Raw genomic sequence first — 27,957 nt, forward strand, 5'->3', positions numbered from 1 at the left:
TTAACTAACATGATAATTTTTTTTAAGTAACATGGTGCAGTCTCACAGATAGCTTACTTTAATTTGTATTGAGGATTGCATCATTTATAATTAAAAGGACTTATTCAGTTTGAAAGATAAGAACTAGTAAACTTTTGTTGTTTATTATACAAGATTAAATTGAATTTTTTCAGAATTATTAATCTTTTTTCTTTTCTCATTAGTAATATTGATATAAAATTAATTTATTTTGTACAAATAATATATCTTAACTGTGTCTGCAGAGTCCGCACATTATTTTGCCACAGCTAAGACGTACAGATTGAAAAACAAACAATTATTTATTGTGAAATCGTCACAATGCCGGGCTGCAATTTTCAATCATATTTTTAATTTATTTAATTTAAAATATATAGGCTCAANAATTTTTTAAACTCCATTTCAGGTTTTTTGGTTCATAATATTTTAAGAAACTATGCTTAAAGAACAAAGAGTAATGTATATTTTGGCATTATTAATTGAATCTTCTTCATTTTTTTGTGAATAACTTTTATACTTTATGTAATTTAAATTTTGTTGTTGAATAAAATTAGTAATTAATTAATTTCTGGTGGTAGCAAAAGTCTTTTTTATTCCATCACACCATACAAAAACAGAATTATGACCAGAATTTGTAACAATCAAAAAATAGTTTAAAAATAAACAAGAAAATCCTTCAATAATATTTTAACTTAAATGTACACAGTAATCAATTTAAGTAGAAAAATCTTTTATCCAAAAATTAAATCTATCATTTTGTAATGAGCTGCTAGTTAAGACTCAAAACTATTCAAATTTTATTGTAACACAAAACCCAAATAATAATGTCAATTTATGAGTATATCAAATTATAAATAAGATTTATCTGGTTGAAATAACTTTCTTTTCTTACTGAGTGATTTTGCATTTCCCTTATTTTCCATAGTATTTTTTGTAGGATTTCCATTTGATACTATTCCATTATTTAAGATTTTTGCTATGCTTTTTATATTTATGCTCTTGCTTTCGCTTGATGTATTTTGTTTAAGTTCATCTGTCAAATTTGAATTGCATATTTTAGTGGAAGTTTGATTTTTCAGTTTATTAAGTTCTTCATTTAACATGGATATGGTTGTTTCATATTTCTGTTTCATCTGTTGTTGTTTCTGTCAGATATTTTATAAATAATCATATATACATAAGAAAATTTACTGATTATAGATTAATAAACTATTTAAATTATTTCATACTATGAAAAATTTATCAAGAATGAATCATTTTCATTTAGATGTTTTAAAATAAATAAAATTCCCATGTTTGTTTTATTTTCAAAACTTGAAACTTTTGTAACTATCAATAAACAAAATAAGTTATGTATTATTACTATTACTTATGTACTATTAATATTTAATTCTCTGCATAATTTTTGCACATTGGCTATGTATACCAGTATATCAAAAAGTAATCTGAATTCATTTGCTTGTGAATGATAATATATAAATAATAATATTATTTAAAGAAATATTTGAAGGATACAGAAGTTGTATTTTTATCTGGATTGTCATAAAATTTCAATATATATATAGAAATTTTATATATCAAATATTATAAAATTTTTACTAAACTGATAAAATTATCTGTATGAAAATATCTAAAATGTGTGTAAAAATTCTGACTTAGAGCCAGATGACCAAAGTGGTTAAGGCATCAACCTACTTCCCTGTGAATCAAATCTTAGTAGTTAAAAACTTCAGGAATTTTTTCATAGGTGGTCTCTTCCAGATATGTCACCAGTTGGTTAGGCTTCATGCTTTACCACTTGACTGAACCCATAAGGCAGAAAGAGCCAAAAATTTAATAATTAAATTTTTCAGTAATACACTTCTTGCCTAGTGTTGGGTTAAATTTATAAGCACTATATTGGCTTTTCTTACAACAAATAAAAGCTGATATAGTGCTTATAAATGTAATTAAATTTCTTTTTCAATCACAATTACAAAACTATAATAACTTTAAAATAACTTTCAAACTATAATAATTTAATGCTTTTAAAATATTTAGATCATTTCTCCAGATAAAAATACTGGCAATTTATAAAATTTATGGTTATTATTATTAACTTATAATTATTCATAATTTTAAACTTTATTTTTGGCTTTTGTAAGATTATCATAAGCACCTCTTATTTGAAACCCAAATGCTTAATGAATGTTTAATTATAAAAAATTCAGTAAGCATCCTAAGATCTCAATATTAACAATTTTATAAGTTACTCATTCTGATTCTTCATCAGAGTGATATATATTTAAATTAGAAAAAAAATACTTAATTTCAAGCAAAATGATTAAATAATTTTAACAGTAAAAACATATAATTTATTTAATTTTGTTTTAAATACACAAACAGAAGCTTAATCTATAGCTAATTATTAATTTTATCTTTTAGTTTCTCAGCCAATTTACTTAATTTTGCATTCATTATATATAAGAAAAAATAAATATTTATTCATTATAAGAAATAAGTTTGCTAACAAGAGCTACATAAAATCATACAGAAGTTTACAGCTCCCAAAAGCAAAAATAAAATTTTAAAAATTATGCATAAAACCGGAAATATTTAAATAATAATAAATTATGAAAAATTTTCATTAAAAATTTCTTAACTTTTAGTTTATTTGTAATTATTATTTATAATTTATATACATATAATATTTTTAAGTACTATATTTATCTAACTTACCTGTCTATAAATCTCTTGAATATTATTTGTTTCAGAATTAGTTAATTTAGTTGATTTTAATAACTGATCTTTCAGTTTTGTAATTTTGCCTTCATACTGTAAAATTATATATAATTGACTTAGAATACATACATTAATATTTCTAATTTTAATCTATTCATTGCAACTTCAGACTTTTGGAAGATGTAAAATTGATTTTCTGCTTACTCACTAAATAAAGTAGTAAAGACAATTTATTATTATTAAACAAGGAAAAGAAATGTACAAAAAATTTTGAATTAATTTTTAATAATTTCCTTGTTTCTCTAGACATTTCTCATACTGGTTTACAAGCTTTTTAAAACATTTAAATAGAACTGCCCAAACATAGCCTATTTCATAGCACTTGTATGTTTATTAACTTAAATACATAGAGTGGATGACAACAATTTTACTGATTCAAGAGAAAAATTCACATAAAAAGGCATTAAAGAACATTTTAAGAAACATTTTAATATCACTTGTATGTTTTTTTTAACTTTATAATATTTAATAATTTTTTTTCCTTTGTAAAAACATCTTGAATTTAATATACTTAACTTAAAACATTATACTTGTTTTTATATTTTTTTTATTTACAAATATAAATTATTTTAAATTGTAATGTTATATAAACTGATATGAAATATGAATTAAGCATAGTTATGGTCTATAAATCTGGATTCTGTTTAAAATCTAAATCAGAAATATTGATTTTACTGAATTTTTAAATAAAATTGAAAACATTTCCAAAATATTAGTGTAATTTACAAATTATAATTTAGATCTAACAGTTTATAATACATACTGACATATGTTTCTTACCTCAAGTTCTAATTTAGCAATACTGTCTGTTTTTTCCTTAATTTGTTTGGTAAATTTTGTATTTATCGCATTTAACTCATCATCTCGTTCCTTTAATTTTTTTTCATACATTGAATGGATATTTTTTTCTGAAAATATAATTAATTTTCAAATGTTTATTGCATTTTTAATATAAAATGAATTTTCTAAAATATGCAAATATTTCTTCTGAACTGTTTTACATTTAACATTTGCAGATTAATTTAGAAATATTTGAATATTTATTAATCTAATTTTACATATTTTAAAATTTTGAATTTTAAATAACATAATACAGAACAATTTCATATTAATATATTAATATTGAAGTATTTAATTTTGTTAATTATATTAATAACACAAAATTAATATTTTATTCAAAACACTATCTACAATGAATATTATCATACTTTTAAATATGTCTAAATAAAATGAAGTAAATTTGTATTTCAAAATTACATATTAACTCATTTTAATATTTAACAAACTTTTAAATTTAATCTTCATAAATTTAAGAAACATTCTATTCAAATATTGATATATGTAAATTATTTAATTTGAAAATAACTATAATTATGAATATAAATTTAACATTCTCAACTATACTTGAATCTAAAACAAAAATGATGAGAATGTAAATAACCTGATATTCTTATCTTTAGTTCTTTTAAATTGATATAGATTAAAGTACAATAAACATCAAGAAATTGAATTATATATAGTGTAAAACATACAGTAAAAGATAGCCAATTTATGAAAATTAATATTTTTAAAATATCTACAAAAATAAAGATCAAATTATGTTGAAATTCCAGATTTAATGTGTTCTTATTCATAAGCAATTAAAATTGAATATTTTTAACTTCAAATTTGATTATACATAAATACTCTTTACTTTGATTTTTTTCCCCCTAATATAATCAGGATGTACAGTAAAACTTATATAAACAAGAATTACATGGTACCAAATATTTTTTCTGTTTAGACAGGTTTTTGTTTTATACAGGTTCTGCTTTTGGATAGGTTTTACCGTGCTTATCAATTTCATTATTATTGATAGTGAATTTACCAAAAGAAAAAACAAAACATTTTGGGCTTGATAATAAGTATTCTTCAGTAGTTTGTATTTCTATAATATTTTTAAAATTATTTTAATTTTAAAAATTTTCAAAGAAAGATAGAAACATGTTCAAAATGACAAAAAATTTTGTAATTTTTACCGTGTTAATTAATGTGGACAGTTTCAACATAAGTCAACTATAGGGGAGGTAAAAATGCTGAATGAATTGTGATTTATCTACATTCTTTTTTCTCTTGTGTGCAGCTCATGCCAGCTCAAAGTTTTTTATTGTGGTTCCTACATAGATCAGGGATGAGCAACCTTTTCCTAAGTGACTAAATATATGCCTGCCACTTTGAACAACCTAGATTTGAAAGCAGATCAGATTCTCAGGAATTTTTGTTGGTGGTCTAATCCAGATATATAGGCCTATCCTTATAAGCAACTGCAGTGGGACAGCTAGATAACAACAAATCTTACTCATTAGAGTCTGTATCTTACTCATTATTTATTTAATGTCTAAGGCAGGGGTCGGCAACCTTTTTTTTTTCGTAAAGAGCCATTTTAGGAATTATATTTACCAAAATAATACTTATGGAGCTGCAAGTCAGCAACTTGAATTATGAAATATTTTTGAAAATTGAACCTAAAACATTTTTTTTTTTTTTTTGTTACAATGGGTTTATTTGTGCTTTGCTTAAAGGTGCTGTAATAAAATACTGTAGTCCATACTGTACCATAAAATAAAATTTTTGTAACCTTTCGTGATTATTGAGCTCAATGTATTCAAGATCTTTTTGCTTTAAAAATAATTTTATTTCTTCAATGCAAGCAGCAAATCACACTAGCACTGCTCCTCTGGAAAGCCACCTAACTTTATTCTGTAAAAAAAAATCTGAATATTGGCTATTGACGTCATTAAGAAGTTCACAAATTTGCCAATGATATAGTGGTCTTGCCTTTATTTTGTTCACAATTTGTACAACCAGTCCATAACTAATGTTATTTCCTTCAGAAAAGTTTGCAAACAAAGTACCTCTTTATGGTTTATGCAATGAAAAGAAAAAAAGTCATGCATAATTTGTTTTTTAAACATAGAAACAAAACCTTTCTTTTCACCTTTGGTACTTGGTGCTCCATCAGTTGCAATTGATACTATTTTATTAATATCAATATTTTTACTTTTTAAACAGTTGGTAACAGCAGATTCTATATCCTCACCTCAAGTTTGTCCTGTAAGTGGCAGTAATCAAGTAACTCTTCCTGAGGTCCGTCAGAGTTAACATATCTACAAATAAGTACAAGCTATGCAATATCATTCACATCACAAGATTCATCACAGGCAATAGAAAATCCTGGTGTTGAACTTAAATCTGTAATCTGCTGACTAGTTACATCTGCCATATGAATAGTTCTGCTGTCTCTTACAGTTTTAGTAGACAATGGCATGTCTTTTATTTTAGCAATTATTTCTGTTTTATTTTTAAAATCACAAAAAAAAATATTCAGACATTTTAATAAAACAATCTTTCACAAAATCGCCATCTGTAAATGACTTTCCTCGTTTCACTATTTCTAGAGTAGTAACACAACTAGCAGTAGTTAATTGTATTGTTACTTGATTTTATCCAATTTGAAAATGTATCTTTACTTAAGTTCATTTTACATTGAATTTCTTCTGCTTTTCTTCTTTCTTCTCCCTCTCGATAAGTGTTTGCAAATGCTTTGTTTATTTAAAAAAAATGCCTTTGTACATTTTTTGTTATTAGAAAACTTTTCTTGACATTTTAAACACTGGGAATCCTTTTAAATTTGAAAGAACTGCATAGGATTCAGTCCATTCTCTTCTAAATTCTCAATTTTCTTCTACTTTTCTCTTTTTTTCAACCATATTAATTAGAAAAAGTAGAATTTCTAATCTAACAAATAAGAAAAATTATCTAAAAACCCATTTTTTTATATCTTGAAAACAAATAGATAATATTCTCTGGAAATAATATGATTATAATAAACTTACTTGATAAAACAGTAGAATAACTTCTATATAAAAGATAATATCCAATAGAGCACAAAACTAACAGCAGAAAACTTAGACCACTTACCAACACAAGAGCAACACTAGAATTCAAAATAAGAAGTGTCACAAATTCCAGGGACAAACATCTGCTTTTTCAGTCATGAAAATAAGGAAATCTTTCTATTTACAGTACAATAAACATTTCTCAGGAGCATAGTCTAATTTTACACTTTGTGTCATCTAAATCTTGTGTGACCAGGGAATCGGCACTTCTTCGATGCCCTGTCAGGATGGACACCACCGTGCCTCGGTTGACACGGAAGCTGCAGTGCCTCCAAATTAAGTCACGCAAACAATTGCATAATGGAGCGATCAGGTTCCGGATGGAGGGAGAGACAGCGCACTGGAAGTGACTTACGCAGATACTAGATTAACATAACAACCGTTTAATTGGTAATGATAGGCAATACAGTAGACCCCTCCATAACACTGTTGATAATTCCATGTTATATGAATTCCATGTTGTATGAGTCACTTAGATTTCACAAATACATGTGCCGGGCTGTGAATGGCTCACATATTTGTAAAATCTAAGTGACTCGTACAACATGGAATTCATATAACATGGAATTATCAACAGTGCTATAGGGGTCTACTGTACAGGACATACAATATATTGATTTGAATATGATAGAGTTTAGATACATCAGATATAATAGATATTATATCTGATGTATAATAGATGGATATTATATATCTAATAATAGATATTATTAGATATATAATAGATGGGGTTAAAGTTGTTCCGTGGTTCTCGAGAGAGAGAGTTTATAGTAAATGCGCGTGGCAATAAATACCTGGAATGTGGTTGATAGGTTGATGGATGATGACGTTACTCATCGATTTTAATCCCAACAAGGCACTTAATAAATCCGTTGACAATGAAAATAATCCAAGACAGAATGTTCAATGTAATCCAACACTTGGGCACTCAATAAGTTCAGTTTTCGCGGACGTGATGACTTTGGAACTGAAGACTTTATTTAGAGGGCTGGGTAATGACTATCTCCATCAGAGGAACGGCAGCGACCCTCCTAACTTTGTTGTTCTGTTCTGTATTGAACAGATGAAATCAAGATATTAGGTTGAGGTGATGAGAAAGCATCTTTGTCAGGCCTGAGAACTTAACAGAGGTTTTACTTCCAGGTGTAAAAGTTGACTGTTATTTAACGAGATTATAGTTACGATGTGACGTTATAAAATAATAATGTAAACATACTGAAAGCTAGGATTCAGATCCCCACACTTGATAATTGCAACCAGATGTTCTGTTCTTTATAAATGCTTTTATATTTATAATATTCTTACTCTGACAGTGAAATGATAAGTGATTAGTGAAATTAGAAAGTCTCTTAACTCATAAATGTCACTAATATTTTTTTATCTTTTTCTTTTAAAAATTATATACATATATACAATTTTCTTTTAAAAAATAATATACATATAACAAAATAAAATTTTTAATTTTATTTTGTTATATGTATATTATTTACTTATTTAAAAAGAGCCTCAATTATGCATTAAAAGAGCCGCAGGTTGGCGACCCCTGCTCTAAAACATGCAGGCAAAGTGGAAAGAGTAACAAATTATGAATATTTAAATCATATTATGTATAATGATATATCTTTAAAAAAACATACTATTTTCTTCATTTTCTTCTTTTATATTTTTTATATCTGAATTGAAGTTTTCTGTTAATTCTTGTATTTGTTGATTGAATATCTTTTCATTTTCAATATGAAGCTATGAAATAAAATGAACAGTTTTAAAACTAAAAAGTAAAATTTTTTTATAAAAATGAAAATAAAGTTTTTTTAAACTAAATAATAATAATAAAAAGTCTTTCATTAATATTATTGAACAAGTATAATTCTTATTTATATATGATAAATTTTATTATTAAAATTATATTAAATCTTTGTAATATACTTTTTCAATTTTTTCTTTTTCAATATTCAGTGAAGATATTTCAGCTTTCATATTTTTATTCTCATCTAATAATAAAAAAGACATTATATGAATCATAAACTGTAACATATATATTTATGATAATTTAAATTTTTAGGTATTCTTTTTTTTTCATATTATTATTAACCCTTAACTAACATGATAATTTTTTTTAAGTAACATGGTGCAGTCTCACAGATAGCTTACTTTAATTTGTATTGAGGATTGCATCATTTATAATTAAAAGGACTTATTCAGTTTGAAAGATAAGAACTAGTAAACTTTTGTTGTTGATTATACAAGATTAAATTGAATTTTTTCAGAATTATTAATCTTTTTTCTTTTCTCATTAGTAATATTGATATAAAATTAATTTATTTTGTACAAATAATATATCTTAACTGTGTCTGCAGAGTCTGCACATTATTTTGCCACAGCTAAGACGTACAGATTGAAAAACAAACAATTATTTATTGTGAAATCGTCACAATGCCGGGCTGCAATTTTCAATCATATTTTTAATTTATTTAATTTAAAATACGTAGGCGGTTTTTCAATCTCCAATGGCTCATAAAACAAAGATAAGTGTAAATAACAAAAGGAATTCATTACCAAAAATTAGGTACAAACATGGTTACCTTTTGGCATAATCACTGTAAAGATTGAGAAATTTGTCATATCTGCAAACGAGCTTTACAATCCTATCTGGAGTCACTGGAGAAGGAAAGAAGTGGAAGTCTTCACATATTAAAGGTGTGTGAAGACTTCCATCCAGCTTGGAACTTTAGCACACCCAGCATATAGCCCCAATTTAGCACCAAGTGACTTCCACCTCTTTCCTGAACTGAAAACGTAGCTAGGAGGATGTTCGAGACTAATGATGATCTTCAAAATAATGTTAAGGTCCATCTCAAGTCACTGGAGGCAACATTCTATAAAGAGGGGATTGTAAAGCTCGTTTGCAGATATGACAAATTTCTCAATCTTCATGGAGATTATGTCAAAAAGTAACCATGTTTGTACCTAACTTTTGGTAATAAATTCATTTTGTTATTTAAACTTGTCTTTGTTTTATGGGCCACCAGAGTTTAAAAAAAAAAATTCCCTTGTATATGTTCTCCATCTCAAATTAGTAGTGTCTTGCCTCTGTACTTCATACTTTTCCTGATAACAACAGTCATGCCATCATCTATGTAATTCCATTCAGAGGAAAATTTTTGAATTGAAATCATGTGACTCCAGTCTAGACTGGAAATTCATATACAGTTAATCAGGACCTCTTGCCCCTAAGTTTCCCATAACTGGTCTTGACTTTTATCTATCTAACACCATTCTCAAGATTAAGGAAAGACAGATGGACAACAGTGGGAATTTATAGGTCTACAATTTTTTCAAATTGCAGTCCAACTAGTAATGTTACTTATGTGCAGCAGTCTCAGAGACCACTCAAGAAAACAACTGGAATTAAATGTAAACTATTACAGATTACTACATATGCTACTTTTAAACTGGCAGACAGGAAGTTCATTTAAAGATATAGGGCAGGATAATTTTCTCTGCTAATAGGAAACTTACAGAAAAATTAAATTCCCTAATGGTCTTCAGACCACTCCATGTTAGTTGAGGATTATGTTAAATGAATAACATGTAAATAACAAACCTTCTAGATGAATTAAGTTGCCAATAGTCTCGTGTAAACTATTCATTGCCGATGATATTTTGGCTATTTCTAAATAAATATAAAAAAAAAATTGAAGTTAAACATATAAATTGAACATATAAAAAGAAATTTTAAAAAATATATGTAAAACAAAATTAAATTAAAATGATACACACAATGTTTATTAATTATAAAAACTTAAGCCAACATATATGTAAGAACCATTTGTTTTTATTCTATTGGAATATATATATATATTTGTGTAGACAATAAATAAATAGACAGATACAATATTGAAGAAAAATTCTGTAACCAGAAACAAAATTTTATTCTTTAAGTATATTTAAGAAACTGTGTTTTTATTTCAAGCATATATAGTAATATATAAGGTAAGTAAAATGCATTCATATATATATATATATACCAAATGAAATTATCTTTAATACAATAATATAATGTGATTTTAAAAATTTTGATATGATTTTATAAAAAATAAAAAAAATAATCTTCAGTCTTTTAAATAGAAATTTAATGTCATTTAATGTTTAAAAAAAATGCTCTAATTTTGTAATATTTCAATAGTAATTATTTACTTGTTATACTTTTAAGAATAAAATAACATTTTACCTCAGTATTCTACATATAATAAACCTAGATCATGTGTTTTTATCAAGGTATATTAACTATCCAATAGAGACATTACTTGAGGAGAAATCTTTTATATAAGACTTAAGAGTAATAATTATAAATTTAAAATGTAATCTAAGCTACATAAGTAGCTTAGATTACATTTTAAATTTATAATTATTCAATTTACACTAATTAACAAAAATTGTGAAATATACAATATTATGAACTTTCTGAAACATATATGAAAAGTATTATATTAAGTAATTTGAGAAAGAAATTTGATATTAATTTCTTAGAACTGATTAAAACTGAAAAGAACATATATCATACTGTACTAACAGAAAAAAAAAAACAGTAATTGGAAGACATTATACATTTTTGTATATGTTAAAAACTAGAAAAAAAATGTCTATCGAATAAAGTGATGTAATAATTTATTGTGTTAATTAAATTAAACTAAATTTGTTAATAAAAGTGAAAAATTAACAATATTAACTTCTGTAAGTCCCTATAACAGGGATGAACTGCCACATCTTATGAATAAAAAGATAAATGTATAGATGAAATCTTTATCGCTGTATTCAATGAATACAATAAATTATTCAGTATTATAACTACAGTACACTTCTCTTAATAAGTTGTCTTCATTTTGTAACTGCCTAATAACCATTAAGGATTAAAATTACAAGACCAATTGTTAGTTTGAATTAGGTTGTTATTTAAGATTTCCAGTCACAAAAATGCATAACTTTCTTAGAACACCGCACTCAGTTAACCTTTTAAATTGAGATCCTCTCTTTTTTCTGCCGCATCTAATTTGTTTTCTAAAGCTTTTATTTCTTCTTTTAAAATAATATTTTCTTTTAATATTAGATTGGCAGCCTGAAAACAATAAACACATATTGTTAAATTATTAAATTCTATATAATTATTATTATTCTGTTTTTGAAATTTCTACTATGATATTATAGTTGAAAATTTTAAAAAATATTTTAGGAAGTTCTAAATTATTTAATTTATTAACAATTGGATGCAGGAGCTTATACTTTTTTCCATTCATTAAATTCCTCCAAAAACTTTTCTAAACTAATAGTTTTCACTATTTGATGCTTACAAGGGTTTTGTATAACTTCTTCCATAATTTTATCCCAATTTTTAATATATGTTACAACAGAGAACAATGTCAGAAAGTGGAAAGGTAAACAATAGATTTAAATATTTCAAATTTTGACGAAGAATATTTCTATTGGTTGGTTTTTAAATATTTAAAAAATATTGACGAATCGGAGCTACTTTTCTTTTCTTCTTTAAAAATAATACTTTAATAATAAATGCATTGTTATTGGCTAATTTTTAAAACTATTCAAACGTCCGACCAATAATAAATAATTTTAAATCGTTATCGCGAATAATTTTCGATAATAAGATTTATCTTTATTAAATAAGATTTGTGGATTTTATTAATATACGTCAACTCTAAAAATTAAATAATTTTTAATGTTTTGATTGTAATTATAGATAAATCAATAAACCGTTACTGGTTTTTTTAATAAAAATCCGTCTGTTACGCATGCGTATAAGTAGCGTCGAACAATTTTTTTTAACTCCGATATTATATATATATATATTACGTCATATCTAATAAGTTCGTTTATTGGACGATTTCCTTTAATTAAAAATTCTCCGTCACGGGTTAATTACGAATTACGGACATCGTTATTTATTATTAGGTTACTCCCAACTTCGTAACGCGATTGTTATTGGATTACTTAATTTAAAAATTGTTCGCGTCATAACTGGATCGTTCCTATCTATTCTCCACCAATCAGAGCGTTACATTTGGCTGAGTGAATACAATAGCCTCTGTGGATCTCATTCGAAGAGGAGTGTAAGTGTTGAGAGGAATTCTGAAGGTTTTAAATGGATAGAAAAACACTTCGACAGGATATTATGAAGATTCTAATACTTGTTATTGCTTTATTTGTCAATATAAACTGTGAAAAGGTTTACTTTCACGAAAAGTTTAACGATGGAGGTGAGAGAACGTTCACTTTTTTTTCAATGAAAAATTCTTTCCAAGTTTCAGAATAAGAAATTATTTTAATTCCGAAATTAACGCTCTGAAAATTACTTCTCCTATAACTTGATTCTCCTCTAACTGAATGTGCTGTGTAAGGAAGAGACTTTTACAGGGGTTAAATGTCTAATTACATTATACTGTGTGTGTCTGTGCATAGTACTGTATATAATATAATATATTAAAAAAACAATTTATTTTTATAGTATTTTAATCATAAATTTTTAATATACAGAAGCCTGGAAAGAAAGATGGGTTCAGTCTGAACATAAAGGAAATGAAATGGGTGAATTTATATTAACTCATGGAAAATTTTATGGTGATTTTGAGAAAAGTAAAGGTATGTCTTCGATTTATATTAATTGTTTAATTTAATAATTAAATTTGTGAAAAATGAGCTGCAAATTTTTGTTAAAATAGGTTTACAGACGTCCGAGGACGCCCGATTCTACGGTCTCTCGGCTAAATTCGAACCTTTCTCAAACAAAGACGACGTGCTAGTTATACAGTTTACGGTTAAACACGAACAGAATATAGATTGTGGTGGTGGTTATTTAAAACTATTTGATTGCAGTATAGATCAGAAAGATCTTCATGGAGAAAGTCCATATCTCATCATGTTTGGTAAGAGATTATTTTGGTGAATAAAATTTGTGGAAAAATTGTTTTTTTTTTCTAAGCATTAAAAATTAAATTTATAAAATATTTTCTGTGTGTAAAAATGCAGAATGAAATAAATAAATCTTAAATTGTTCTTTTCAATTTTTATTAATAATAGGACCTGATATTTGTGGTCCATCAACTAAGAAAGTTCATGTGATATTTAATTATAAAGGAAGGAATCTGTTGATTGAAAAAGATATAAGATGCAAAGTAAGTATTTAAAGGATTTGATGGTTTATAAATGATATTATTAAGGAATTAATTGAATTTCATCAGAAAAATATGTAGAAAAATGAGGAATTTATCACAGATAATGTAGAATATGTTTTTTAAAAATCTTTTCAAGATGTTAATTAAATAAAATGCTTCATTTAAAGATGGTGAAAATTTATTCTAGTTGTTTATGAATTAAATTGCATAACAGAAAGAAATATATAGTTAAGTGTATCTGATAAAAACTATAGATCAGGTAAAATCAAAACATAAAATTAAATACATTTTTTTCCTGAAAGACCCCATAGAACATTAGTTTTCGTAGAGCCATGTTAAAAATTTATTCCATAATAATGTTATGTACTCATGCCAGTTTTATAGAATGAAATTCCATATTTATGAGGATTTTATCATATTCATTATTTGTTAATTTTTGTTTTAAATTTTTAGGATGATGAATATACACATTTATATACATTAATTGTGAAACCTGATAATACATATATTGTAAAAATTGATAACGATAAAGTAGCAAGTGGAGATTTGGAGAATGATTGGAACTTTCTACCACCAAGAAGAATTAAAGATCCAAATGCAACAAAACCTAAAGACTGGGATGATCGACCAATGATTGATGATCCAGAAGATAAAAAGCCAGAGGTATATAACTGAAAGTTAATTGTCTTTTTAAAATAAATAAATTTTAATAAATTTTTTTCATCAAGGATTGGGATAAACCAGAATATATTCTTGACCCCGAAGCAGTGAAACCAGAAGATTGGGATGATGAGATGGATGGAGAATGGGAACCTCCAATGATTAATAATCCAGATTACAAAGGTGAATGGAAGCCAAAACAGATCGATAATCCTGATTATAAAGGACCATGGATCCATCCTGAAATTGATAATCCAGATTATGTTGCTGATCCGCTTCTTTACAGCTATGAAGAAATATGCATTGTTGGTTTTGATTTGTGGCAGGTAACATTTATCTTTGTAATTTTAAAACATATAATAATATCGGGTCAAATAGAAAGTCACTGCCATCAAAAAGCATTTGTAAAAATGTCTGTAGATGATAATGATAGGGTAAGAAATTAAAAAAACACCTTTTTTCAACTGGTGATGCAAAAGAGACATAATAAAATTGTGTTCCAAGACTGTAAATTTCAAAAAAGTTTGCAAAAATGCCAATATAAATCAATAAAAAAAGATCGGTGGTCGTATGAGTATTGACTCAGATTCTCTGTGAAGCAGACTGTCAAAATATGGCAAAAGTTGATGGTGACAATGGACCATCTGAATTCACTGTCAGAAATTGGTTCGTTCAGTTCAGGTCTGGAAACTACAGCACTGAAGACAAACCATGCCCTGGATGACCACAGGAGATTGATTGATGATGATCTAGTGAGGTATCGAATACACAAACATAAATTGAGTGTCACACACACATCCTGACTTAACACAAGTGTGATTGAATTTCCAAGTGCACATCACTGTTGAATCAGCATCTGAACTACTCACTTCTTTGGTTACTTGTGATCTGCAGTGAGAAGTGGATTTATTATGACAATCCAACTACCTGAGTGTTGCCTACATGCCTATGTGTTGCCCAGCAAACAGCCATCCACCAAGTCTTAGTGAGCTTTGAACAACAAAAGGTGCTGCTGTGTGTTCTGAGATTGTCAAGGTATCATTTATCATCACTATATGTTGTCAGGCAAAACAACTGAGAGTGATAGCTACTATGACATACTTGATAATCTGGTTGCAAAGGATTACTGAAATTTGTCAGGAAGGAAGTATTGTTCCATCAAGATAACACTAAACCACATACCAGTAAGAAGACATTTTGCAGCAGCTGGGTTGGAAACTCAATCATCCACCATATTTTCAAGGTCTTGCCACATCACATCAGTGAACATTTTTTCAGTGTTTGCAAAATCATCTGGTTTAGGCAATATTTGACCATGAAGAAGTTGCAAAAAGTAATATGGATGACTTGTTTGCTTTCAAATAGCCATCTTTCTTCAAACTGAGCATTTAAAAGCTGGTTGAACATTGGTCTGGAGTCATAGCTAACAATGGGGAATACTATTCTGATTAATTTTTTTGTATTATCCATAACACAAAAAATCACTTTACTGAAAATTAGGGTGCAGATAATGACTTTCTAATTTTCCTGATAAATTTATTTATGAAAATTATTCTTATATTTTTGTTTGAGAAAAGAGAATACAGTAGAGCATCAATTATCCGAATGCCAATCAACCAAAACGTTGGTTAACCAAAAGCATCCCAGTCAGACTGTGTTGTGCTGAATCAAACGTTTTTGATACTAGATTAACTTCTAAAGTATAATTTTTTTTTTGTTTTTATATTTTTCAATATATTTATTTTGATTGTACAAAATAAAGAAATAATTTTTAACGATACAATAGCCATGATTATTATTATAAAAATTTTTGTTAGTCTTAACATTGACAAAAATTCAACACGAAGCAACATGAGATATATTAATATACTATTATTGGGATATACTAATATACTATATTAATAATGTAATTTTTCGTACATAATCGGTTATCCGAAAAATCGATTTTCCGAACAACCCCAGTCCCCAATTGATTTGGATAATCAATGCTCTACTGTATAATTATTGATATTTTCCATAAGATAAATGCAACATTTAAGAGACATTAAATTTGATGAAAGTGTATTTTCTATAGGTAAAATCTGGAACAATATTTGATAATATACTTATAACAAATGATGTTGATTATGCAAAAAAAATTGGAGAGGAAGATTGGCAAAATCTCAGGGTAATAAATTATAGTTATAAAAAAATTTTATTAATGAAACCATGGTATTTTAATAATAGTTACTTTTATTTATATTATTACAGGAAGCTGAATACAAAATGAAACAATTACTTGATGAAGAAAATAGACAAGATACAATACCAAAGCCAGGTACTGAAGAAGAGGATGAGGATGATGAGGATGAGGACGATGATTCCAGTTCTGAGGTATTACTGTGAATCTTTCAAAGAATAATAGTCTGGATTAAATGTGAAACATTATAAAACTAATCTTTTAGTTTTATAATGTCTCATTTCATTGGAAAATATTTGGCTAACTTGTTATATTTGTGAAAAAAGTGAAAACTATTCACAAATATCAAAATTTTATTTCAAAATTTATTGTTTAATTATTATTCAATTTTCACTAATAGAATATTAAAAAAAAAAAAATACATTATATTATTCAATGACAGATACAATACACATATATCATACTAAATTCATAACAATTTACAGACTAACAAGTTGAAAATTAAAAAAAAAAAAAACTGATTTTTCAAGTTAATAGAGTAAGAACTTATTTACAATAAAGGCCATCCATTATAGTGATTATTGATATTAGCTTATTATTATTGAGAAATTGTTATATGAATTGCATAAGGAATTATATTTGTTAATGTGATTGAATAATATCCTCTAAATAGAGATTTATTGCACTTTAATGCATTATTTTAGTGAGCATTTTTTTTTACTATATTCAGTATTTTCCTTTTTCTACAATGATAAAATTTAATTTATTATCATTGTAGAAAAAGGAAAATACTGAATATAGTAAAAAAAATGCTCACTAAAATAATGCATTTAATTTATCAATTTATTGCATAATCATTTGGTTTTAGAATCAAAATATGATTCTCTCTTCATATAGCAATTTCTACCCACAAACATTACCTGCAGTCAGTAGGCATCAGTACGGATGAGAGCTGGTTGCCAGACTTAACAAAATATTTTGGTGCTAAATTACAAAAATTGCACTTAGTACTTAAAATTAATTATCATTTTTAGCTTTGTTTGGCTGAAACATTAAATTTTCAGCAAAAATTTTTGATGACTTTTAACACTAAACAGCAGAGGAAACCAGATTAAATTGCTTTAGAAAAAGTTAATTGATTTTATTATTAGTTTCCTCTAGTACATATTTCTGTTCTAACATTGTCTTAACATTGTTGAACTACAAAGTTAATGAGTAAGGAGATTATAAAAAACACTTTTTTAAAAATTTGCTATAACAATATTTTTTCTTGTTCTGCTAAATATTACTATAAAGGGATTTGTGTATATATATATATATATATATGTGTGTGTGTGTGTATATATATATACATACACATACATACATATAAAATATATACATATACCCAGTAGATTTTTGAATTTTTTAAAATTAAACTTTATACTTTAAATGTTTTGCTTGTATAATTAACTTTAGCTACTGTCAAAACAATATGATTCAGACCATTATTCCCCTAAATAGTATAATTTTGAAAAAAAACTTTAGCAATATAATAAAACTTTATATTAACTTACTTAACTGCACAACACACTGCAATGAATATAAAAAGTGCAACTCACATTAACCAATTTACAATTGTGAATATTTATTCATACCAGTTAAGTGGAACACATGCACATTCAAACTCATCCTATTGTTAAATTTTATTTAAACATCTTAAGAGGAATGCATGACATGCGGTATCCAAAATCTATTACCATTTGATTTATATTCAAATGTTAACTGCCATCTTGTTTTGAATAAAAAAGAAGCCTGAAGAAGAGCCCAGAAGGGGTTACGAAAACATTCATCATGAAATGTTATTTGTATTCACACCGGTTAATTGGTTAATGTGAGTCGCACTTTTTATATTCATCCCAGTGTGTTGTGCAATTAAACTCTATCCGGCATCACTACAGAATATTTATCATAAAGTAGTGATAGACCTAAGTAAGGCCAGATTTTTTAATGATTTGCAAGAGAAATGGGTGTTCCCCATGTCAATATTTCATATTCGCCTGTCGCCAGGAAATTAACTTCTCTGTAACAAAGTGAGCTATCAAATGAACCAGGAAATTGGTCTGTTCTAAATTGTCAAGGCTTATAGACATTGAGAATTCTTTGTTCCATCAAGACCCGAGGATGTTAGCAATTGAGAATGCCAAACTTATCAACATACAAGATAGACTGAGATGCAACATGAAGAAGCATTACAACAAGAAACTACAGTGGATTCTGTGCTTTCAACTACTTAGGAGATGCAGACAGCAAGATTGTCCATTTGTGATGTGGGATGACTTCCCTGACAAACCCTGGTATTTGTAAGTCCTGAGATATGACCAGCATTCACTCCTCCACCTTCCATGAACGATGCTGTAAGATCTTACATCCTGGATTTGGATGTCCTGTTAATATTCTTTTTGTCTATCAGAAAAAGGCCCTGTCGGGATGGAAAAGTCGTCTGGCACTCAGTTTTCCCGCCTTTTTATGAACGACCGTTGTCGCCATAGAAACGGCGATCAGACCATTTTGAAAACTCAACCGCTCATTGGTTAAAAGACATCAGACCATCGGCGGACGTCTTATAGAGCTGGTAAATGCTGATTGGTGGAATCCAATGCTGTTTCAATCCTATAAAAGCATTTAAGTTCTGGCGGGAAGATGAGTTTTACTTCGGACATTGGAAGTGAACTCACGCTGACCTTAGTTCGCCTAAGCTGTTTTAGAAGATTGCCTCATCTTGTTGTATTGTTGTGGACTTTGAATTTGTACATCGCAAGGTGTTTTTCCGACGGACCTGTTGCAGTGGATGATTACCTTCAACTTTGTCAATATCTAATGTTTGTAATTCTTATATGTGAACTTTAATTGTAACTGTACATATGTTTATTTTCAATATACATTAAGTTTTAAATTTAACTGGCTCTGAAGTATATTTTGAAGTTGACTGGCCCTTAGGCCTTTGATAGACAAAAACAATATTATAGATGGATGGCATCATTCAGAATTAAAAAGACTAGTGAATCAGCAGAACTTAGGGAGCTTACAGAAAAGATAAGGTGCACAAGTAAATGGATACATCTCAACAGAGTTACATTGGTCAGAGCAGACAAGGCCAAAGTCTTTGTTCTTATGAAACACCAAACATATGATTGGATCGCATTGAGGTATTATGTACAGAGGTAGATGAGGGCTGGATAGATAAGTTGCATTCTAGAGTTAAACGTTTTGCCAATACAAAGCTGGCCAGAAAACTAGATATGAGTGGCAGTGTCAAGGATGCTCCTGATGTCCCTAAAATTTTTTGCCTTTGCCAAGACACAAAAGCAAGGGCAACAACTACATCTGGTGGTTGACAAGGCTAGAGCTCCTACAAGTAAGTTGGAGAAAGCTGCACATAACCTGCTTACTCCACAGCTGGATGAATATCAATTTGCCATCTCCAGTCCAGCAGAACTATTAGAACACCGCAAAGGGATCACCGCCCCCCATGTACAGTACTGTACATTATGGTGTTGGACTTTTGGTCATTGTACCCATCCATATTTTTGTGCTCTCAGGGATTTCCTGTTTACAAGAGTGGACGATAAAGCAATGCACCAACATGTACTTAAATTGGCCCACTTGGTGTGTTATAGTTCTATATTTCAATTTAATGGGATTGTATACACACAGAGTAGAGGAGTTCCCATGGGCAGTTTAGTTTCTGGAGACCTCTGTGAATTGGTTGTCAGACAATTGGAAAGCAGGCCCTTACTCCACTTCCTCCACAACATACTCCTTTACAAAAGATACATAGATATCATTATTTTCTGGAGGACAACACTGAATCTAAGGCAGTTTGTTAACGCAATGAATGACAATCTGTATGGGCTGTTCCTTGAGGTGGAAGAACACAGCCCCATCAGGGTCCACTTCTTGGACATAGATATTGCAATTGAAGGGTCAGACATAGCATACAGTTTACAATAAACAGTCATGCATATCTCCATTTATATTCCAATTGGATCGTGTGATCTTTTTCCATACAAAATTTTGTGATGAAGATTTTTTGGTAAAACTAGCATATTTATGTGATATTTTTGAAAAGCTGAATGCTCTGAATCTCTCCCTGCAGGGAAGTAACATGCACCTTTAAAAAAAAAAATTAAAACTATGGAAAAGAAAAATAAATGAAGACAGAAGAAAGGATGTTTTCCCTTGTTGCAACAGTTTTTGACCTCCAATAGGAGTTGATTTCTCTCGAGGTATAAAATCTATTTTTGAAGAACATTTATCACAGCTTATCACCTGGTTTGAGAAATATTTTCAATATGATAATATCGATAAATTGTATGAATTCAAGATCCATTTAATGCTGCAGAAGAGAATCGTATTGAGTTTTCTTGCGACAACATATTAATCCCAACTGAATTTTGGATATCAGTAAAAGATGAATATCCCTTCTGAATGGTAAAGCTCAGAGAATCTTAATTCCATTTGCAACTTCTTATTTGGTAGCTGTGATAAAAACTAAGCATTGCACGAAAATCAATGTGGATGACTGTGTCCAGTTTGATTCCAAGATTTGATAAAATGTGTGGTGATCAACAGGCTCATCCATCCCACTAAAATTAATTGAATTTGTTCAATTACATCTATTTATCATCTTAAATACTTGTTTTATTTATTTTTTACTTAATGTCCTAACTCTTTAATTAAAAAAATATTCACTACTTCACAAATTTGACTTAGGATGCCTTGGGAAAATCTGGATTTAGCAAGTGCACCGAGAATCAGAAATGTAATGCTTTTATTGCAAAAATGTTACTAGACTGACAAATACTGCATCACTAATAATAAAAGAACCAATTAATCTGATATATTGTTTTTGATAGAAATGGATTAATTTTTCACAAGTTCAAAGCTTAATGTACAGTATCTGCAGAAGAAATTGTTTTTCCCATCAGGGTGCAAGGTAATTTATACAGCAAAACCAAACAACCTTCCCTTTGGCTGATTTCATCTTGAATGGATTAAGGCGATTTTGGCCTATGTTGTGTTTAAAATTAAAATATCTACTTTGCAGATAATGAGTAACAAGTCACATCTTATCTGCATATTCATTTTGAACATAAAATATACAAAATAAAAAAAAAAAATTATGTTCAAAATGAATATGCAGATAAGATGTGACTTGTTACTCATTATCTGCAAAGTAGATATTTTAATTTTAAACACAACATAGGCCAAAATCGCCTTAATCCATTCAAGATGAAATCAGCCAAAGGGAAGGTTGTTTGGTTTTGCTGTATAAATTTTNCTCAGTATTCTACATATAATAAACCTAGATCATGTGTTTTTATCAAGGTATATTAACTATCCAATAGAGACATTACTTGAGGAGAAATCTTTTATATAAGACTTAAGAGTTTTATGTAGCTTAGATTACATTTTAAATTTATAATTATTCAATTTACACTAATTAACAAAAATTGTGAAATATACAATATTATGAACTTTCTGAAACATATATGAAAAGTATTATATTAAGTAATTTGAGAAAGAAATTTGATATTAATTTCTTAGAACTGATTAAAACTGAAAAGAACATATATCATACTGTACTAACAGAAAAAAAAAACAGTAATTGGAAGACACTATACATTTTTGTATATGTTAAAAACTAGAAAAAAAATGTCTATCGAATAAAGTGATGTAATAATTTATTGTGTTAATTAAATTAAACTAAATTTGTTAATAAAAGTGAAAAATTAACAATATTAACTTCTGTAAGTCCCTATAACAGGGATGAACTGCCACATCTTATGAATAAAAAGATAAATGTATAGATGAAATCTTTATCGCTGTATTCAATGAATACAATAAATTATTCAGTATTATAACTACAGTACACTTCTCTTAATAAGTTGTCTTCATTTTGTAACTGCCTAATAACCATTAAGGATTAAAATTACAAGACCAATTGTTAGTTTGAATTAGGTTGTTATTTAAGATTTCCAGTCACAAAAATGCATAACTTTCTTAGAACACCGCACTCAGTTAACCTTTTAAATTGAGATCCTCTCTTTTTTCTGCCGCATCTAATTTGTTTTCTAAAGCTTTTATTTCTTCTTTTAAAATAATATTTTCTTTTAATATTAGATTGGCAGCCTGAAAACAATAAACACATATTGTTAAATTATTAAATTCTATATAATTATTATTATTCTGTTTTTGAAATTTCTACTATGATATTATAGTTGAAAATTTTAAAAAATATTTTAGGAAGTTCTAAATTATTTAATTTATTAACAATTGGATGCAGGAGCTTATACTTTTTTCCATTCATTAAATTCCTCCAAAAACTTTTCTAAACTAATAGTTTTCACTATTTGATGCTTACAAGGGTTTTGTATAACTTCTTCCATAATTTTATCCCAATTTTTAATATATGTTACAACAGAGAACAATGTCAGAAAGTGGAAAGGTAAACAATAGATTTAAATATTTCAAATTTTGACGAAGAATATTTCTATTGGTTGGTTTTTAAATATTTAAAAAATATTGACGAATCGGAGCTACTTTTCTTTTCTTCTTTAAAAATAATACTTTAATAATAAATGCATTGTTATTGGCTAATTTTTAAAACTATTCAAACGTCCGACCAATAATAAATAATTTTAAATCGTTATCGCGAATAATTTTCGATAATAAGATTTATCTTTATTAAATAAGATTTGTGGATTTTATTAATATACGTCAACTCTAAAAATTAAATAATTTTTAATGTTTTGATTGTAATTATAGATAAATCAATAAACCGTTACTGGTTTTTTTAATAAAAATCCGTCTGTTACGCATGCGTATAAGTAGCGTCGAACAATTTTTTTTAACTCCGATATTATATATATATATATATATATATGTATATTACGTCATATCTAATAAGTTCGTTTATTGGACGATTTCCTTTAATTAAAAATTCTCCGTCACGGGTTAATTACGAATTACGGACATCGTTATTTATTATTAGGTTACTCCCAACTTCGTAACGCGATTGTTATTGGATTACTTAATTTAAAAATTGTTCGCGTCATAACTGGATCGTTCCTATCTATTCTCCACCAATCAGAGCGTTACATTTGGCTGAGTGAATACAATAGCCTCTGTGGATCTCATTCGAAGAGGAGTGTAAGTGTTGAGAGGAATTCTGAAGGTTTTAAATGGATAGAAAAACACTTCGACAGGATATTATGAAGATTCTAATACTTGTTATTGCTTTATTTGTCAATATAAACTGTGAAAAGGTTTACTTTCACGAAAAGTTTAACGATGGAGGTGAGAGAACGTTCACTTTTTTTTCAATGAAAAATTCTTTCCAAGTTTCAGAATAAGAAATTATTTTAATTCCGAAATTAACGCTCTGAAAATTACTTCTCCTATAACTTGATTCTCCTCTAACTGAATGTGCTGTGTAAGGAAGAGACTTTTACAGGGGTTAAATGTCTAATTACATTATACTGTGTGTGTCTGTGCATAGTACTGTATATAATATAATATATTAAAAAAACAATTTATTTTTATAGTATTTTAATCATAAATTTTTAATATACAGAAGCCTGGAAAGAAAGATGGGTTCAGTCTGAACATAAAGGAAATGAAATGGGTGAATTTATATTAACTCATGGAAAATTTTATGGTGATTTTGAGAAAAGTAAAGGTATGTCTTCGATTTATATTAATTGTTTAATTTAATAATTAAATTTGTGAAAAATGAGCTGCAAATTTTTGTTAAAATAGGTTTACAGACGTCCGAGGACGCCCGATTCTACGGTCTCTCGGCTAAATTCGAACCTTTCTCAAACAAAGACGACGTGCTAGTTATACAGTTTACGGTTAAACACGAACAGAATATAGATTGTGGTGGTGGTTATTTAAAACTATTTGATTGCAGTATAGATCAGAAAGATCTTCATGGAGAAAGTCCATATCTCATCATGTTTGGTAAGAGATTATTTTGGTGAATAAAATTTGTGGAAAAATTGTTTTTTTTTTCTAAGCATTAAAAATTAAATTTATAAAATATTTTCTGTGTGTAAAAATGCAGAATGAAATAAATAAATCTTAAATTGTTCTTTTCAATTTTTATTAATAATAGGACCTGATATTTGTGGTCCATCAACTAAGAAAGTTCATGTGATATTTAATTATAAAGGAAGGAATCTGTTGATTGAAAAAGATATAAGATGCAAAGTAAGTATTTAAAGGATTTGATGGTTTATAAATGATATTATTAAGGAATTAATTGAATTTCATCAGAAAAATATGTAGAAAAATGAGGAATTTATCACAGATAATGTAGAATATGTTTTTTAAAAATCTTTTCAAGATGTTAATTAAATAAAATGCTTCATTTAAAGATGGTGAAAATTTATTCTAGTTGTTTATGAATTAAATTGCATAACAGAAAGAAATATATAGTTAAGTGTATCTGATAAAAACTATAGATCAGGTAAAATCAAAACATAAAATTAAATACATTTTTTTCCTGAAAGACCCCATAGAACATTAGTTTTCGTAGAGCCATGTTAAAAATTTATTCCATAATAATGTTATGTACTCATGCCAGTTTTATAGAATGAAATTCCATATTTATGAGGATTTTATCATATTCATTATTTGTTAATTTTTGTTTTAAATTTTTAGGATGATGAATATACACATTTATATACATTAATTGTGAAACCTGATAATACATATATTGTAAAAATTGATAACGATAAAGTAGCAAGTGGAGATTTGGAGAATGATTGGAACTTTCTACCACCAAGAAGAATTAAAGATCCAAATGCAACAAAACCTAAAGACTGGGATGATCGACCAATGATTGATGATCCAGAAGATAAAAAGCCAGAGGTATATAACTGAAAGTTAATTGTCTTTTTAAAATAAATAAATTTTAATAAATTTTTTTCATCAAGGATTGGGATAAACCAGAATATATTCTTGACCCCGAAGCAGTGAAACCAGAAGATTGGGATGATGAGATGGATGGAGAATGGGAACCTCCAATGATTAATAATCCAGATTACAAAGGTGAATGGAAGCCAAAACAGATCGATAATCCTGATTATAAAGGACCATGGATCCATCCTGAAATTGATAATCCAGATTATGTTGCTGATCCGCTTCTTTACAGCTATGAAGAAATATGCATTGTTGGTTTTGATTTGTGGCAGGTAACATTTATCTTTGTAATTTTAAAACATATAATAATATCGGGTCAAATAGAAAGTCACTGCCATCAAAAAGCATTTGTAAAAATGTCTGTAGATGATAATGATAGGGTAAGAAATTAAAAAAACACCTTTTTTCAACTGGTGATGCAAAAGAGACATAATAAAATTGTGTTCCAAGACTGTAAATTTCAAAAAAGTTTGCAAAAATGCCAATATAAATCAATAAAAAAAGATCGGTGGTCGTATGAGTATTGACTCAGATTCTCTGTGAAGCAGACTGTCAAAATATGGCAAAAGTTGATGGTGACAATGGACCATCTGAATTCACTGTCAGAAATTGGTTCGTTCAGTTCAGGTCTGGAAACTACAGCACTGAAGACAAACCATGCCCTGGATGACCACAGGAGATTGATTGATGATGATCTAGTGAGGTATCGAATACACAAACATAAATTGAGTGTCACACACACATCCTGACTTAACACAAGTGTGATTGAATTTCCAAGTGCACATCACTGTTGAATCAGCATCTGAACTACTCACTTCTTTGGTTACTTGTGATCTGCAGTGAGAAGTGGATTTATTATGACAATCCAACTACCTGAGTGTTGCCTACATGCCTATGTGTTGCCCAGCAAACAGCCATCCACCAAGTCTTAGTGAGCTTTGAACAACAAAAGGTGCTGCTGTGTGTTCTGAGATTGTCAAGGTATCATTTATCATCACTATATGTTGTCAGGCAAAACAACTGAGAGTGATAGCTACTATGACATACTTGATAATCTGGTTGCAAAGGATTACTGAAATTTGTCAGGAAGGAAGTATTGTTCCATCAAGATAACACTAAACCACATACCAGTAAGAAGACATTTTGCAGCAGCTGGGTTGGAAACTCAATCATCCACCATATTTTCAAGGTCTTGCCACATCACATCAGTGAACATTTTTTCAGTGTTTGCAAAATCATCTGGTTTAGGCAATATTTGACCATGAAGAAGTTGCAAAAAGTAATATGGATGACTTGTTTGCTTTCAAATAGCCATCTTTCTTCAAACTGAGCATTTAAAAGCTGGTTGAACATTGGTCTGGAGTCATAGCTAACAATGGGGAATACTATTCTGATTAATTTTTTTGTATTATCCATAACACAAAAAATCACTTTACTGAAAATTAGGGTGCAGATAATGACTTTCTAATTTTCCTGATAAATTTATTTATGAAAATTATTCTTATATTTTTGTTTGAGAAAAGAGAATACAGTAGAGCATCAATTATCCGAATGCCAATCAACCAAAACGTTGGTTAACCAAAAGCATCCCAGTCAGACTGTGTTGTGCTGAATCAAACGTTTTTGATACTAGATTAACTTCTAAAGTATCATTTTTTTTTTGTTTTTATATTTTTCAATATATTTATTTTGATTGNTACTGTACCATAAAATAAAATTTTTGTAACCTTTCGTGATTATTGAGCTCAATGTATTCAAGATCTTTTTGCTTTAAAAATAATTTTATTTCTTCAATGCAAGCAGCAAATCACACTAGCACTGCTCCTCTGGAAAGCCACCTAACTTTATTCTGTAAAAAAAAATCTGAATATTGGCTATTGACGTCATTAAGAAGTTCACAAATTTGCCAATGATATAGTGGTCTTGCCTTTATTTTGTTCACAATTTGTACAACCAGTCCATAACTAATGTTATTTCCTTCGGAAAAGTTTGCAAACAAAGTACCTCTTTATGGTTTATGCAATGAAAAGAAAAAAAGTCATGCATAATTTGTTTTTTAAACATAGAAACAAAACCTTTCTTTTCACCTTTGGTACTTGGTGCTCCATCAGTTGCAATTGATACTATTTTATTAATATCAATATTTTTACTTTTTAAACAGTTGGTAACAGCAGATTCTATATCCTCACCTGAAGTTTGTCCTGTAAGTGGCAGTATATCAAGTAAC

General features: G+C 28.1%; 3 protein-coding genes across 3 annotated transcripts; 2 read left to right on the forward strand and 1 right to left on the reverse strand.

Moving 5' to 3' along the window:
• Nucleotides 1-430: 430 nt before the first annotated feature.
• LOC111634834 (RING finger protein PFF0165c-like) lies at nucleotides 431-12,209 on the reverse strand. The gene is made up of 8 exons (XM_023379668.1): nucleotides 12,018-12,209; nucleotides 11,748-11,853; nucleotides 10,342-10,410; nucleotides 8,664-8,728; nucleotides 8,375-8,477; nucleotides 3,580-3,707; nucleotides 2,737-2,832; nucleotides 431-1,163 (listed from the first exon to the last, which is right to left on the reverse strand). Exons 1-8 carry the CDS (start codon nucleotides 12,108-12,110, stop codon nucleotides 867-869), a joined length of 957 nt encoding a protein of 318 aa, XP_023235436.1. The 5' UTR covers nucleotides 12,111-12,209; the 3' UTR covers nucleotides 431-866.
• A 390-nt stretch (nucleotides 12,210-12,599) lies between these two features.
• Nucleotides 12,600-17,296, forward strand: LOC111634833 (calreticulin-like). The gene is made up of 9 exons (XM_023379667.1): nucleotides 12,600-13,006; nucleotides 13,284-13,388; nucleotides 13,469-13,672; nucleotides 13,827-13,921; nucleotides 14,375-14,584; nucleotides 14,650-14,907; nucleotides 16,656-16,748; nucleotides 16,832-16,954; nucleotides 17,246-17,296. The coding sequence occupies exons 1-9, from the start codon at nucleotides 12,892-12,894 to the stop codon at nucleotides 17,279-17,281; spliced, it is 1,239 nt and encodes a 412-aa protein (XP_023235435.1). The 5' UTR covers nucleotides 12,600-12,891; the 3' UTR covers nucleotides 17,282-17,296.
• A 6,247-nt stretch (nucleotides 17,297-23,543) lies between these two features.
• On the forward strand, nucleotides 23,544-26,137 carry LOC111634836 (calreticulin-like). Its single transcript, XM_023379670.1, has 6 exons — nucleotides 23,544-24,101; nucleotides 24,379-24,483; nucleotides 24,564-24,767; nucleotides 24,922-25,016; nucleotides 25,470-25,679; nucleotides 25,745-26,137. Exons 1-6 carry the CDS (start codon nucleotides 23,987-23,989, stop codon nucleotides 26,120-26,122), a joined length of 1,107 nt encoding a protein of 368 aa, XP_023235438.1. The 5' UTR covers nucleotides 23,544-23,986; the 3' UTR covers nucleotides 26,123-26,137.
• The last annotated feature ends 1,820 nt before the right edge of the window (nucleotides 26,138-27,957 follow it).

The sequence above is a fragment of the Centruroides sculpturatus genome, unplaced genomic scaffold (assembly GCF_000671375.1).
Source record: "Centruroides sculpturatus isolate CEXI.00-Female unplaced genomic scaffold, Cexi_2.0 scaffold852, whole genome shotgun sequence".
Classification (NCBI taxonomy): Eukaryota; Metazoa; Arthropoda; class Arachnida; order Scorpiones; family Buthidae; genus Centruroides; species Centruroides sculpturatus.

What these genes read in the sequence shown, in the direction of transcription:
- LOC111634834 (XM_023379668.1), bottom strand. Translation starts at nt 12,110, where the DNA reads ATGGAAGAAGTTATACAAAACCCTTGTAAGCATCAAATAGTGAAAACT. An exon ending in AATTTAATGAATGGAAAAAA is followed by an intron (nt 11,854 to 12,017) that starts GTATAAGCTCCT and finishes TATTGTTTTCAG; the next exon opens with GCTGCCAATCTAATATTAAA. An exon ending in TTCAAGAGATTTATAGACAG is followed by an intron (nt 1,164 to 2,736) that starts GTAAGTTAGATA and finishes AATATCTGACAG; the next exon opens with AAACAACAACAGATGAAACA.
- LOC111634833 (XM_023379667.1), top strand. Translation starts at nt 12,892, where the DNA reads ATGGATAGAAAAACACTTCGACAGGATATTATGAAGATTCTAATACTT. An exon ending in TGATTTTGAGAAAAGTAAAG is followed by an intron (nt 13,389 to 13,468) that starts GTATGTCTTCGA and finishes TTGTTAAAATAG; the next exon opens with GTTTACAGACGTCCGAGGAC. An exon ending in TTGGTTTTGATTTGTGGCAG is followed by an intron (nt 14,908 to 16,655) that starts GTAACATTTATC and finishes TATTTTCTATAG; the next exon opens with GTAAAATCTGGAACAATATT.
- LOC111634836 (XM_023379670.1), top strand. Translation starts at nt 23,987, where the DNA reads ATGGATAGAAAAACACTTCGACAGGATATTATGAAGATTCTAATACTT. An exon ending in TCCATATCTCATCATGTTTG is followed by an intron (nt 24,768 to 24,921) that starts GTAAGAGATTAT and finishes TATTAATAATAG; the next exon opens with GACCTGATATTTGTGGTCCA. An exon ending in AAAAAGATATAAGATGCAAA is followed by an intron (nt 25,017 to 25,469) that starts GTAAGTATTTAA and finishes TTAAATTTTTAG; the next exon opens with GATGATGAATATACACATTT.